The 14,427-nt window shown below is 32.7% G+C and overlaps 1 protein-coding gene across 1 annotated transcript; it reads right to left on the minus strand.

Annotated features, from left to right (window-relative positions):
• Window positions 1-12,917: 12,917 nt before the first annotated feature.
• Window positions 12,918-13,343, minus strand: LOC130902311 (SIN3-HDAC complex-associated factor-like). Its single transcript, XM_057814368.1, has one exon. The coding sequence runs from the start codon at window positions 13,341-13,343 to the stop codon at window positions 12,918-12,920; it is 426 nt and encodes a 141-aa protein (XP_057670351.1).
• Between the last annotated feature and the right edge of the window lie 1,084 nt (window positions 13,344-14,427).

Below are 14,427 nucleotides of genomic sequence, written 5' to 3' on the forward strand. Positions count from 1 at the left end.
TTTTCTTCGATAAATAGTCTACAATCGGATATATTTTTCCTAAATTATGGCTTAAGAAATATTCTTTTCGAGTTTAGTTGTTTCTAATATATAAAATATCTAACAACAAGTAGAACGTTTTATTTTTGTCACAAAGAAACGTAATATCAACATTTGTAACTATTTACTTTATTTTCAAGTTTCAAATACATAACTCGTTATTGGCGAATCAAGTTTCGCCCCCTCCGAAACTATCCGAACGTTTCTACGCTTCATCCACGCATTCAAGTTTAATGACAAGAAACACGATTTTATCTCTCTTTCCATAATCAGTCTTCGTTCGATGAATTACACATTTTTTTAAAAACAATCGATTATTCCTCGTTCGATTATTATTGAAGTGAAAACGAATTTAAGAGCGTGAGTAAAATCAAAAATCTAATTATTACCCCATTCTGCTTTCATATATGAAGAAATAATTACGAAAATAAAAAAATGAACATACGTGTTCGATAAATTGGTTTTGGGGATAAAATCTCCCTCAGAACGTATTCTACAATCATGAAAATCTAAAACTACACTCGATTCCGAGCCAATTTCGATCACAGACGAAACAATCATTTTAAAATAAAACCCAATATCTCATTCTAACATTATGACCGTCTAGCAGGTCTTTCTTATTCCTTTTTTATTTTCATCGGCCGATTGCCAGCCGCAATCCCAAGTGTCCTCTTTTCATTTCTTTCCAGTGGTGCGTCCAGCAACCGGTAAAAGGCAAATCAATTCAAAGCCGACCTCTACAATGCATTGATATAGCAACCAAATTTACTAGTTTGTTCTCAAAGGATGATAATCTAATAGTGGATATAAAAATTATTATTCAAATAATGAATAATAATGCATCTAAATGTCATTGATTTTAGGTCTTTTCTGTTTCAAAATTAGTCTTTTTATTGTAATAATTTTTGAAGGAAAGATAAAATTTGACGTTTCGACTTTTCTTTAAGTCTTTACCAAAATATGACATTGACACTGACAATTTGCGTATTTATATTAATCAAATTGTCAGTGTCAATGTCATATTTTGATAAAGACTTAAAGAAAAGTCGAAACGTCAAATTTTATCTTTCTTTTAAAACATTATCAAAAAAAATTATTTTAAAACAGAAGTGACCTTAAATCAAAAACATTTATATGCATTGATATGTGAAAAGGTCTAAGAAATTAAAGAAAAATAATGAATATTTATAATTGGACTAATTTTCAAATATTGGCAGGCGTTTCAAGACTAAAACAAATTCATAAATTTGCTAATATCTAGCAATTACTTTTAGTACAAAAGACAACCCATTTCGAAAGAATGAAATGTACGAGGTTTTCCAATAGGGACTTGACAATTTTGAATTTAGTTTGAGAACGCACCTTTTCACTCAACACCGAACTGTCATTGTCAGTTTATTTAGTAGACATAACCTCTCCATCATAGTGAAGTACACGAATGAACAACGTTTTCAAATCTTAAAATCTACAGAAATACGGAGTCGGTGGCCGCTATTTTAAGCGTTAATTACGTTTACTACTAATTCTCGACCTAGTAGACAAGTAGTAACAATTTCAGTGAAAAATTTTGATTGAGTCTACATTTTAGTTGTGTGATGTTGCCGTGCCAGTGAGATCGAAGTGTCGAAAATATTGCTGTCGTTGAAATTTCCGTAGCAAATGATCCAAATCAGTCTATTCCACGGCGTTCTCAAGAGTTGGGCATTAGCCAAGACAACTTTATGGCAAATTTTGCACACTTTACACCCATACAAGATCAGGCTCATTCAATAATTGAGGCCGATGGACCATTAGAAGCGACGTACGTTCTCCGATTGCGCCAAGATGATCAATTTCATCGCAAAATCATCTTCAGAGACGGAGCTCAATTCTAGCTCAATGGATTTGTCAATCAACAAAATAAGCGGTTTTGGCCGGGTGAAAATCCACATGTGCTCAATGAAAAACCACTTCATCCAAAAAAGATAACTGTTTGGTGGGTTACAATGGATTTATTGAAGAACAAGTTTGATGAGCGTGTTATCTCAGGAAATGGACCTCGTTCGTGCGATTCAACGCCTCTTGATTTTTTTCTTTGGGGCTACGTCAAGTCATTGGTTTATGCTAATAAGCCGACGACGTTGGAAGAGCTCAAAGCCAACATTGAACGCGAAATGTGTGGCCGAATCATAAAAAAATTGGGTCTCTATTTGTGTTATTGCTCTAGAAACAAAGCACAAAACGATGTTATCTCTTCAAAAACACAAAATAAATAGGAGCCGATACAAATTGGTCTTTACTTTAAGAGTTTACAACTTGATTTGATTTGATTTAAACTAATCTTAAAGCGGTTAATCAAAACGTTGGGTATTCCTAGTCTGGAATTCAAATCAAGTCTTGTTTCAAAGCCTTAACTCTAAGTTCTATTAGGACTTATTTATTTTGTTATTTTGAAGAGATAACATCGATTTGTGCTTTGTTATTACACAAATAGATGAATCTAATTTGCCACAAACACGAAGTGTGAAACTAATAAAACAATCTGAGATAGGTTTTCAAAATGTCACGGGCAAAACGAGGGATAATTTTTCAAAAATGCGATCGAAAATAATAGCGGATTTCATTTTCTGAATCAAGTAACTGATATTTCAGACTTAAATCTATTAATTTGGATCCTGCAATAATCAACGTCCCAGTGAAAAGAAGTTTTCATATTCATATTCGGACAGGAGATAAAATTTTTTTCAACGGAGAACTTCCGAAAATATTCAGTGGTTTTCTATTTTTTGACTAACTAAAATGTCAAAGTGAATCAATAACTTTATGTATTTTTTTGCATATTTTGGGGTTTCTTTTGACAAATTTGTCCTAGTGACGCCACTGCGTTCCCCAATCCCCCCTACACAACTGATTGCTCGTTTTTATTCTCCGGACGTGACTGAAAATGAAAACTACAAATTAACGCTCCCATATTTCATTCGAATTTTCGAGTAATGAGCTATATATAAGTAAAAAAAAGATAGAAGATAAGAAACAGTAAGTACTTTCGAGAAAACTCGACGTTGGCGGTTTTTAATCGATTTCAAGTTGGTTGGAATGGATGATACATTTATCAAACAACATTTTGCAATGTAATCATTAAAATATCTTCTTAAAAACGATCGATAATTTAAGCTGATTATTATATAAATAAAATTAATCGTTTCCTTGCTTTATAATGAAAAATAATTGTTTTGTTGTCCTTGAGGTGTCAGTTTATTCAAGGTCAAAGGTCAAAAAAATGAGTTACTCGCAATTATCAGCAAAACGGTACGGTACCATTCAAATAGTTGTAAAATTTTTAGATTTACTGTCGTATTTAATGGCTATAATTATTACACGCGAAATACCAAAGCTGCATACCAACATCGTCAAACTTTAGCAACATCTTCATCAATTAATAATTTACACAACAAATCTCGGTTCATTTCAATGTTGTAAGAAAAGTTTCCTGCTGAAAATAGTGAAACTATTAAATACGACAACTTTTACAACTTTTTGAATCATTATATCTCAGAAACGGTGGCTCGTAGGAAAAAAAGTATTCATACGTTTTTTGTAGATAATTTTATGATCTATAATTTTCGTCTAAGGTATTTTTATGATAAAACTCACCGTTTTGCTGAAAATTGCGAAAAACTCATTTTTATGTAAGTTCGTATGTCAAAATTAACCAGATTATAATTATGGAGAACTTGGAATTTCTGGAACCAATATTCATACTGAACACACTGTTTACACTACCACTACACCAACACTCACAATTATACTGTCTGATATGAGCGTTTCGATAACCGAGTTATCATCTTCAGAGACTAAACTGTTTACCTTCAGTCTCTGAAGACGATAACTTGGTTATCGAAACGCTCATATCAGACAGTGTAATTTCGAGTGGTGGTGTAGTGCTCTAAATAAATAGCGTGCTCAGTATAATAAAGAAGTTAATTGAATAGTTGGATGTAGTATATATTGTGGTAACGAAATAAAATGAATAACGAAAAATCCGTTGCGCGAATCAATCAATTCGGATTTCCATATTATTAAAAAGCATTTATCCATCATACAAATAATATTCAGATGTGTAAATATTGAAAACAATCAATCATTTTCTCGGTTTTCATAAAATGATTGATGAAAAGTTCGATAAGAACAATACATCTCCGTATATATAGACACGTAAATGTACACACACGTTGTTGAATTTCCAGGTTACGTCACGGCCTTTTAACGAATGATGATGTTTCTCGTTGATGGTCGAAATTTAGGATGAATTGAGCAACGTACATGAATAGCACTCTAGCTAGAATACGTACAAGAAAATGTACGTGAATGAGGTTAAAAAGATTTATTAAAATTACAGGAAAAGTACAGGGCGCGGCAAAAGTTAGTTAATCGAAAATATTATATAATACATTTAATCTCGGTTTCCAAACAACAGATCCAACATCGACGCAATATTTATTATCAAACAGATATTTGAAAAATCTGTAATATACATTAAATCTGCTTATATATATGATTTGTCGATATTACCAAGGCTTTTGACAGAGTGAGATTAAACGATGACTTAGAAATATTGAGAGAAAAGCTACCAAATCATAGACTAATTTAATAATGGATGAAATACGAGGATGGTCCTAGAAGTACCTGGGCTGACTGAGAGATGGCGGTAGTAGCTTTGAAAATACCACTGAAATTGAAAGTTCACAATCTATACACCATATGTTCCAAGTTTGAACACACCACGTTGTTTAGTATTTGTTTAGTAGCCATCAATAGTCAATTTGTTTGTTTGTTGTTTTGATAGGTTAACCAATATAAAAGCTGAACTAGATTCTACTCTAGGTGAGACTACTCCTTCGATATCAACAGTAAAATATTGGGTAGCAGAGTTTGAACGAAGACCGGCATCGCAATGGTCGATCAAATGAGATGACGACTCCAGAAATGTTGATGAAAATCCACAAAGCGGTAATAGATGATCGCCAACTGAAAGTGCGTGAACTAGAAGACATAGTAGGCATTTAAAAATGTGCAGTACATCGCATATCAACTGAAAATTTGGACATGAGAAAGCTATGTGCAAGATGGGTGCCGCGTTTGCTCACAATAGAACAAAAACAGCTCCGTGAAGATGTTTCCATTGAGTGTTTGGCAATATTTCACAGAAATGAACCCGTTGGTTCATTATTTTCCATCCAAAGCAAAAGAACAATCAAAACAAAGAACTGAAAAGGGAGAATCGGCTCCAATGAAGACAAAGACCGTTCCATCTGTAGTCGAAGTCATGGCGTCGGTTTTTAGTGATGCGCGTGGGATAATTTCTCTTGATAAAGGAAAAACTATCAACGGCGAGTATTTTCCGAACTTATTGCAACGTTTGAGCGAAGAAATCAAGCAAAAACGGCCGCATTTGGCTAAGAAGAAAGTGTTGTTTCACCAATACAATGCACCAGCTTACACATTCTTTATTTCAATGGCCAAAATTAAAGAATTAAAGTTTAAATTGTTACCCCAAAACAATATGTTCGTTAGATTTAGCCCCTCCGGATTATTTTCTGAGTTAAAAAAATGGGTCGGGAAACAAAGATTTTCCAACAATGAGGAGGTGATGTCTATTTTGATTAGGTTGAAAAATAAATACTTTTTTAGGTTTTCTTCGTTGGGCCAAGTACTTCTGGAATCTTTATCCTAATAGAAACTCTGTCCAAAACAGAGGGATTAAAAATGGAAAATACGTATTACCGATTTTAAAAATAAAATCTAAAGGCTATTGAAGCAAAAGAACTAAACATCTTCATTTAAACACAAGACCAAATGCTTTCTTGACTTCCCAGAAATCGATATGATGTTAGTTGGAAATCTACTAAGAAATTATCAAACAAGTTAATCATTTTAAATACCTCGGAGCGGAAATAACAACTAATGGAAAGTTTATCAACGATGTAAGAGAACAAAAAATGATAGCAAGACGAATTTCGGGATGCCTAGGAGTTTGGAAGAACAAATATCTGAACACCGAAAGTAAAATCGAGATTTATAGAACGACTATAAGACACTACAGATGATGAAATACTGAGAACATAGGAAGGTGGATTAGACAGATACGAAAATTCTGGAATAAGCTGGAAAACAGTAGACTTGTTAAGAATGCAAAAATGAACAACCCAGAAGAAAGATTAGCTAAACGATGGAGAAAATGCTGGACTTGGTCTTCGGGGAAGACTTGCTGGCAATGAACAGGCAGTAGATAGCCTACTAATAAGGGCAACCACGTTAGAAAGTAGAAGAATGATTATTAAATATTCATTAAAAAGAAAGCCTTAATATTCGTATCTCCCAGCCTACTTTTAGTGAAGGCAGCACTTGTATCAAAACTTGGAAAAAATCTGTATCTGTGGTTACAAATAACCAATCGACTCTATAGGTGTTTAAAGTCGAGTCAAATCCAACACTTCAAAGCAAATAGTCGCCTGTTTTCTCGGAATAACTGGACATTAGAGCAACGTAGACCAGTCAATTCTTAATGGTAGACCAGAATTTTTTTACCAGAAGTGTTCGGAAAAATCAGGGAAATCAATCACAGAAGATGAGTCACGACAATGCGAGCTCTCACAAATCAGTTCAAACAAAAAAGTTTTTGAACAGTCAAAGCATCGAATTTATGAGTAATCCGTCGTAGAGTCCTTGTTTGGCACTCTCGCATTTGGATTCTAATACCATTTGGTAATTTTTTTTTCATGATATTTGAATCTATCTGCCCAAAATTTTACGGTTATAAATAATGATGCGGAGTCTAGGTACGCTTAGTCAGAATGACTAAAAATAACCACTGAGAACGCTTCTCAGAAGATAAAGAACAAGACTTATACGGATTACAAAAAGGAAATGTGGAGATTTATAAGAGGACAGAGGCAAGAAATGAAAGAAATTGTAGAAGCAAAACATATAGGAATAAAAGCCTGGATAGACTACCTAAAAAGATTGTACTCACAAAAAAGAATAAGTACAAAGAAGTGGAGGAAGCTCAGAGAAAACTAAAAAACCGAAAGCATACAGGCAGTGATGGAATAGCAAATGAACTTTTAAAAAATTGTGGGAAAGCAATTACTGAGCAGTTGACACAGTAATAAAATATTAACACACGAAAAAGTACCCGAAGAATGGAAAACAAGTATAATAATTCCAATGTTTAAAAAAGGTGACAGAAAAGAACCGGAAAACTATAGAAGAATGAAACTTTTAAACACCACTCTAAAAATGACAACCAAAATTTTCACCCAACTAATAAATCAAAAAATATCTTTTGAGGACGAACAACAAGGTTTTATAAATGGGAGATCATGTACTAGACAAATCACAGAGAAAGCTCTACATTATAATCGACCGGCGTTCATTTGCTTAATTGACTTGACAAAAGCCTTTGACGGTGTTAGTTTAAAAGACGTGGTTCACTTTTTATACAATAGACAAATACCGTTAGACATCATCAAAACAATCGAAGACATATATGAGGACAACAAAATACAGGCCAGAATCGACGGACAACTCACAGAGGAAATAAACATAGGCACGGGTATAAGACAAGGAGATTCCTTAAGCCCCCTACTTTTTAATCTCATAATGGATGATAGAGTAGTAAAGATCGCAAGAGACAAATCGCCGGCCGGGAAGAAGAGTATCAGTCGACCCGGTAAAAGTTGGAGCGATAATATAACTTGAACGCACAACAAAACAAAGAAACAGGCAGAATTACCTATAGAAAAGATAGAAGAAGAAGAAGAAGAAGAAGTCTAAGTACACAGCGTCTAGCTTTTCTGTCATTTGTCTAGTGCCCTTCAAAAACAAATATTCAAAGACAGCTCGATACTCAATTTGTTATAGTTTTAGAAAAATCTTGATACATCTCGTATAGCAATGTGATTCGAATTAAAAAATAAATCCTTTGTAAAAAGTCAACGACCTAAAATCAAAACAATTGAAACGCTTTTTTAAAAATCCCAAGGAGTTGATTAAATCCACGTTTTTTGCTACTCCCCCGGCTAAGTAACTGTTCGTAGTTGATTTGCGGTAACCCATCAATACAAATAAAAACATTTTGTAAATCGAAATCGAGTTCCGTACCGTGAAACGAATATCAACAAAAAAAAAGAAACGGAAATTCACACGAGAACAACTGCTTTTATTAAGCGGCATCGTCGAATTAACAAAATTGAAAGCTAGGAAAATACAATATAAAATAAAACGAAAATAAAAATTGAAGTGAAGGCCGATTTATCAAATTTTACATTTTAATGTCATAAAAACATACAAAAGTAGAACGCAAAACTCGCTTGATAAATATTAATACCTGTTTTGAAATAGATTATATAGTTGTTGGAAAAACAAACCTTCAACACACCTGAAACTTTGCTCACCCTGTAGAACATCACGGGAGGGCAAAATTTCAAGCCCGTCAAAAGTCCGCCAGCAGCGTTGATGATATTTCCAATCGACGCTGAGAAAATTGGCGTCGACCACGATGACGTCCATTTTCCTCGTGCGTCATTTTTCAACGAGTGTCGAGTATATTTTTTTCACAACTTCTTTATCGTCACTTCTAATTGGATGCGGTTTTCGATAACACCTGAAACAACAAATAAAAAACCTAATTAAAAATTTAAATAAATTTTACTGTAACGAGATAGTGAAAGCGATGTTACGTAAAATGCTTTATTAATCATTTGTTGATTTATTTCTGTTTAAAACATTAATTAAAAAGAGAAACGACATGTTTATTTCCCAAAATCAAATAATAATAATTGTGTAGTTAACTTATATTCCATACAAAATGAGATAGAAGATATCTAAGTTTCAAGATTAACAAAATAATGTAAAATTATGACACCGGTAGCATATTGAACTTCAAGCAAAAGTTCCACGCTTGCTGTGGATGAACTAGGCGGAGGGGGATGGTTTTTTTAACGCGAATCTTCACAATACACAAAACATGGTACACTATTACACTTTTCAAAGCAAAGAGCATCTAAAGAGTTGTGGAATCAGGAGGAAGGGGCGCTAGTTAAAGCGAAGACAACCAGGTCCACTCCAGGCACTAGGTCCATTCTGGGATCGACGCGAAATGCAGCATACTACTCTAACCTTCTAAAAATCTATTGAACGCTCGAAATGGAGAAGTATTCCTGCGCGAAGTGCGATTCTTCTCCAAAATTCATTCTCCCTACATTCCGGACTTAGCACCCTGCGATTACTACATGTTTGGACCACTGAAAGAAGCCCCTAGGAGGTCAAAAATCCAACACCGACGACGTGTCACATGGCTGTCCGAGTTACCCAAGGAATTCTTCAATACCAGCATGAAAAAGCTTCCGAAGAGGTGCAAAAGTGTGTAACTAGTGTAGGAGCTAGAAAAACTGTAAATTTTTGTAAATATTTTCGATAATTAATAATGTGTTTGTCTCGTTAAAATTTGAACCTCACTCGTACAATTATTTTTAAAATTTATTCACAATAGTGATTATTTTTATTATGCTTTACATACTTGAGATCTCGATAGGTCTTGAATATGACTACAAAACCAGCTCCATCAGACCCATCGGTGTTGGCTAGGAGCTACTTGTGACAATTCACTGTTAAGAAATCACAGATCACAGTTAAGGAAAAGTGGTGGCGACAAGGAGTACTTGTCGTTTTGACCAGGTACAATTTTAATCACAGTTCAAATTGCAAACATTTAAAGCCAATATACTATAACACGATAAACTATTAAATCAATTAAATATATGTAAATTGAAAAATAAAATATACATTTTATTAATTAACACCCTGTATCATAATGTTTAAAGGTTTAAAATGCTGTCCACGTTAATCTCATTCATCTCAGTAGGTCGTGTTTTTGATTATCTCTATTCATACTTATTTCGTGACCAAAATAATAAATTAAAATATTTTGGGTCCTTTATTAAATGAGAAATTTGTATGTAAAAAAATAACAGTGAAAAGCGATTGAATAATATACCATATACAAATAAAAATAGATATTTTGAAAGATAGAGTTAAGTAATCCGAAACAACCCTTTTCACAGCGGCGCATCATCATCAATAACTTATTTATTATTATGAACTTTAACCTCATTAAGTTATCGTTACTATAAATTGTCTGTGTTTACTATTCACTTCAACCCCATTAAAGTATCGTCTTCAATTATTTATTATTATTGTGACTATAATGAACCATAAATATATTTATCTAATTTTATAATTATTATTGTTTGTTAACAATGGTTAACAATCCGTAACTTTTACAGGGACAACCTGTACAATCTAAAGATAAATTTTTCAATCGATTTTTTAACTTGATAAAATTAGGAGATATGCAGATTTTTAGATCGTTGTACAGTTCGCCATAACGAGACATTCTTAAGAAAATTATCATAAATTGTAATACGAATTTTTTTTTGTCACATCATTATTTTCACTCTGTATACCACGTAACTGTTTTTTTTTTGAAGATACAAAACAAAGCGAATGTACAGTTATATTTTCTAAATGGCCATTTTCCCATGACGACTGCACATTGTACTTTGTTTGGAAACATTATCTTTTAAGGTAAACATAAATTAATACACACGTACCCATCTGACTAGAGATTTTCTACTCTCTAACCGTTTAAATCATCATGTATGTGAGAAAAATTACAATTATTTTACGATATACTGAGCGACTCGCATATCACGCGATTTATCAATTTCAAAAAAGCAAATTGTGGTAATGAGGACTTACAACGAAATTAAGTAAACAAGTTTCCCTTATAAAAGTAATAGATATTTAGTAGGAAAGTAACTTAAGTGGGTGTTAAGGTCGATTCATGAATTTTACCGTTGCCGTTCGCGGGTGACGTTTGCCGTTTAACGTCTACGACGACAAACGTTAATGGCCACGACAAAAATCGAGTTTATGAATCGATCTTTAATCGCAAAAGTGCATACTGCATTAAAATTTCTGTAGTTTCACCACCTACAGATTTAAATTCTAGTAGTTTGACTTGCAACCCAGATTCCTGCTTAAAATAACGTACAAGTAAAGGGATGAGTTGAATTTTTTTTTGTAGAAAGCATCTATAGTTAGTGCCATTGATTAGCAATATTTAGTTGTCCAAATTCACAATATATGTACCAAAAAAAACCGTGAAGTTTGTAATAGAAACTGTGAAAAAACTTCATTATAATAAAAACAACCATATCCAAAAGTGACAATTCAAAACAAGCTAATTGAAAGTCTAAATGGGCACGAAACACACCTAATTAAATTCATTTCTCCTAGGGTACCTTCGGACATTTCAGGGGTAGATTTAAAGGAGTTGGGGGGCTTGCGATTTCATGCTCAAACCATCAATGTATCAAGTTTCAGAAAAAATGGTTCAAACCCAATTTCCTTAAGAATTGGCCGGGGTCTTTTCAAACACTCGTTATATCGGAATCTATATATTATATTTCGGTTCTTATATTATACAGTGTAAAAATTCTTGACGAAACACCCTGTATAATATGTGTTAAATTAATAGAACTTAATATTATGGATGGCTGTGGATGTCAAATTTGTTTTTGACAGATACCAATGACAGTGTAATTAAAGTAATTTGTTAGCAATGTTGAATGAGAATTCGAATTGAAAATTGTTGTACTAAAAAACGTGAATTTACTAAGTACAAAAAAATAGTGAGAATTTATTGGAAAATAAAAAAACCATATCCAAATTTCAAACACTCGGTATATCGAAAACTAGAAATTTATTATATTTCAGTTGGTATATTTTACAGTGTAATTTTGAGACATTATTAATGAGCCACCCCGTATAATAAATAATAAATTTAAATCTATAAACATATAGATTGCAGTGGGTGTCAAAATTATTTTTGACAGATTCCTATGACGACAGCGTAACTAATGTAATTTATTAGCGATGTTTAATGAGAATTCAAATCGAAAATTGTTGTACTAAAAAGTGTAAAATTGCCAATTTAAAAAAAAGTTGTGAAAAAATGGGAAGTTATTGAAAAATAAGAAACCGTATCCAAATTTCAAACACCCGGTATATGGGAAACTAGCAATTTATTATATTTCAGTTCATTTATCATAAAGTGCAGATTTTAGACATTTTCGACGAACCACTCTGTATAACAGATGTTGAATTAATAGAACATGATAGATTGCTGTGGATGTCATAATTGTTTTTGACAGATAGCAATGACAGCGTCAATCATTTAAACAAGGTTACGAATTTATAGTCATTAAAAAAACTTATTTTGAATTATCAAATTGCCTTTAAATTTTCACATTGTTTTTTAACGTATTTTTTCTTTCAAAAAGTATATTGGTATTACCGAGGGATATAAACTATTCAAACTAAATACTTGTCAGTTTAAACGTGTGACTGACAGCTCTCGCAGTTATGCAAAAATGTTTAGTTGTGCTTTTCAGCAGCCAGCTTGTCATTTCTACAGAAAAAGAGGTTTTACGTCTAGAACTACAGACATAGCAAAAAATGATTCCAGTATCATTTTTCTCGTATACATTTAATATGAATTTTTACAATTTCAAAACATTAACGATATGAGGTTAAGATTTTTAAATTTTTTGCAAAAGTAAAATATTAAATACACTATTTATTTTATTTCAAAATTTAATAAAATATTAAGAAATATCAATAAAATTTTTATTTCAATTACACAAATTAACTCTTGAACAAGTAAATGCATTTGGATACAAAATGGCGGATCATAGAGCCATCAATCTTGATTCTATCATAGAAAATTCATAGAAAAGTTACAAAACAAATTATTTTTTCAACTGAAAACGTTTTCAAATCTTATTTTCGTTACTATCTACGTTCGTAATAGATTTCTTTAACCTATTTTCGCACGGTTTCATAGATCTAGGATCGAACATAACCTCATCATATTTTCCTCTAAAAATAGTCCCGCAGCAAATTTTTTCTTGCGTCCAATATTCCAAATCGACAAAACCACTTTCTTCCGTACCATTTTCGTCGCCTTTTCCCGTCTTTCTTTCATCTCTCATATTTACTTTCTGTATTTTCGACGTGTTTTCCTCCGCATCCATATCTGACCGTTTCGTTTTATTTGGTCGAGTTAGCTTGTAATTTCTGATATCTATATCACTAGAATCCGATTCCGTACTATCACTAGTGCATTTCCGTTGTTGGACTAATTGATCTGGTAAATGCCTTTTCGGATACCAAAGTTGCATTTTCGGTCTGGAAAACATTCTAAATGCGATTTATTTTATAATGACATATATGCTTGACGTTTGATGATTGATTGTCAGAGTTCACTTTTATTTCAAAGCGTTCGACATATATAGACCAGGCAACTTGATGTAATTATATAAATACGGGGGTTTATCGGAAAATAGTGCCAACAGAACAAAGAATGATTCAAAATAATTTGAAAATTACGTACGAGGGCTATTCTGAAAGTATGAAATTACAAATATAACGAATTAATAAAAAACTTCAGGAGAGGGAAAATTATAACAAAAGTGGCCAGAAGAAACTTGCGGAAATTATTTTCATAATTTTAGGTCCACCACTAGAGGGCGTATTTGCAAATATAGAATTAAGAAATGTTGTTAAAATACCTAATTACGTGGCCTGTAAGTTTGGTTTTGCTTAGCAGATTTTTATAAATTTGATGTTGTTTGAAAGATCGTTTTTTAAGTGAACTAAATCAACATTTAAATAGCAAAAACCATGTAGGTATATTTTTTTGTCCCTAGATATCTTTAGAAATGTGTAACCGGGAGAATTTTTCTTTCAAACATCTCGTAGGCTGATGAAGTAAGTTGTGTTAATTTTTTTTATTCTTTAACAATGTTATATTTGTTTGCTAGTGAATCGAAGATAAAATTCAAGTAAAAACCTACAGATATGTCAAATAGCAGCAAATAGATATCCAACATCAAGGTCGTTGGTTTGTAAATGCGGTTTTCTAGGCTGACAAATAATTGGACTACTTTTTTATTGAGACAGTTAATGTATAAAGATATTTAGACTTAAAAAAACGAAGTGACATTTCTTTTAGAAGCCATTCGTTGTGCCTTACAATACGATGGATGCCCGGTACACTATTTTTTTCACTCGAATCAGTGTCAGTTGAATAATATCTTATCAAATCAGTAGAGTTCAATGACTTAGTAAGAAGATTCAAATCATAGAGTGAAGTCTCTTTTTGGAGCAACTACCGCCATCTCTAGTTCAGGCCAGATAATTCAGGAACCATCCTCGTTTTCTTTCTTTCATTAGTTAGACACAATTTGAATTTCCAAAGGTGCTAAAATATAGAAGAATCCG

The sequence above is a fragment of the Diorhabda carinulata genome, chromosome X (assembly GCF_026250575.1).
Source record: "Diorhabda carinulata isolate Delta chromosome X, icDioCari1.1, whole genome shotgun sequence".
Lineage (NCBI taxonomy): Eukaryota > Metazoa > Arthropoda > Insecta > Coleoptera > Chrysomelidae > Diorhabda > Diorhabda carinulata.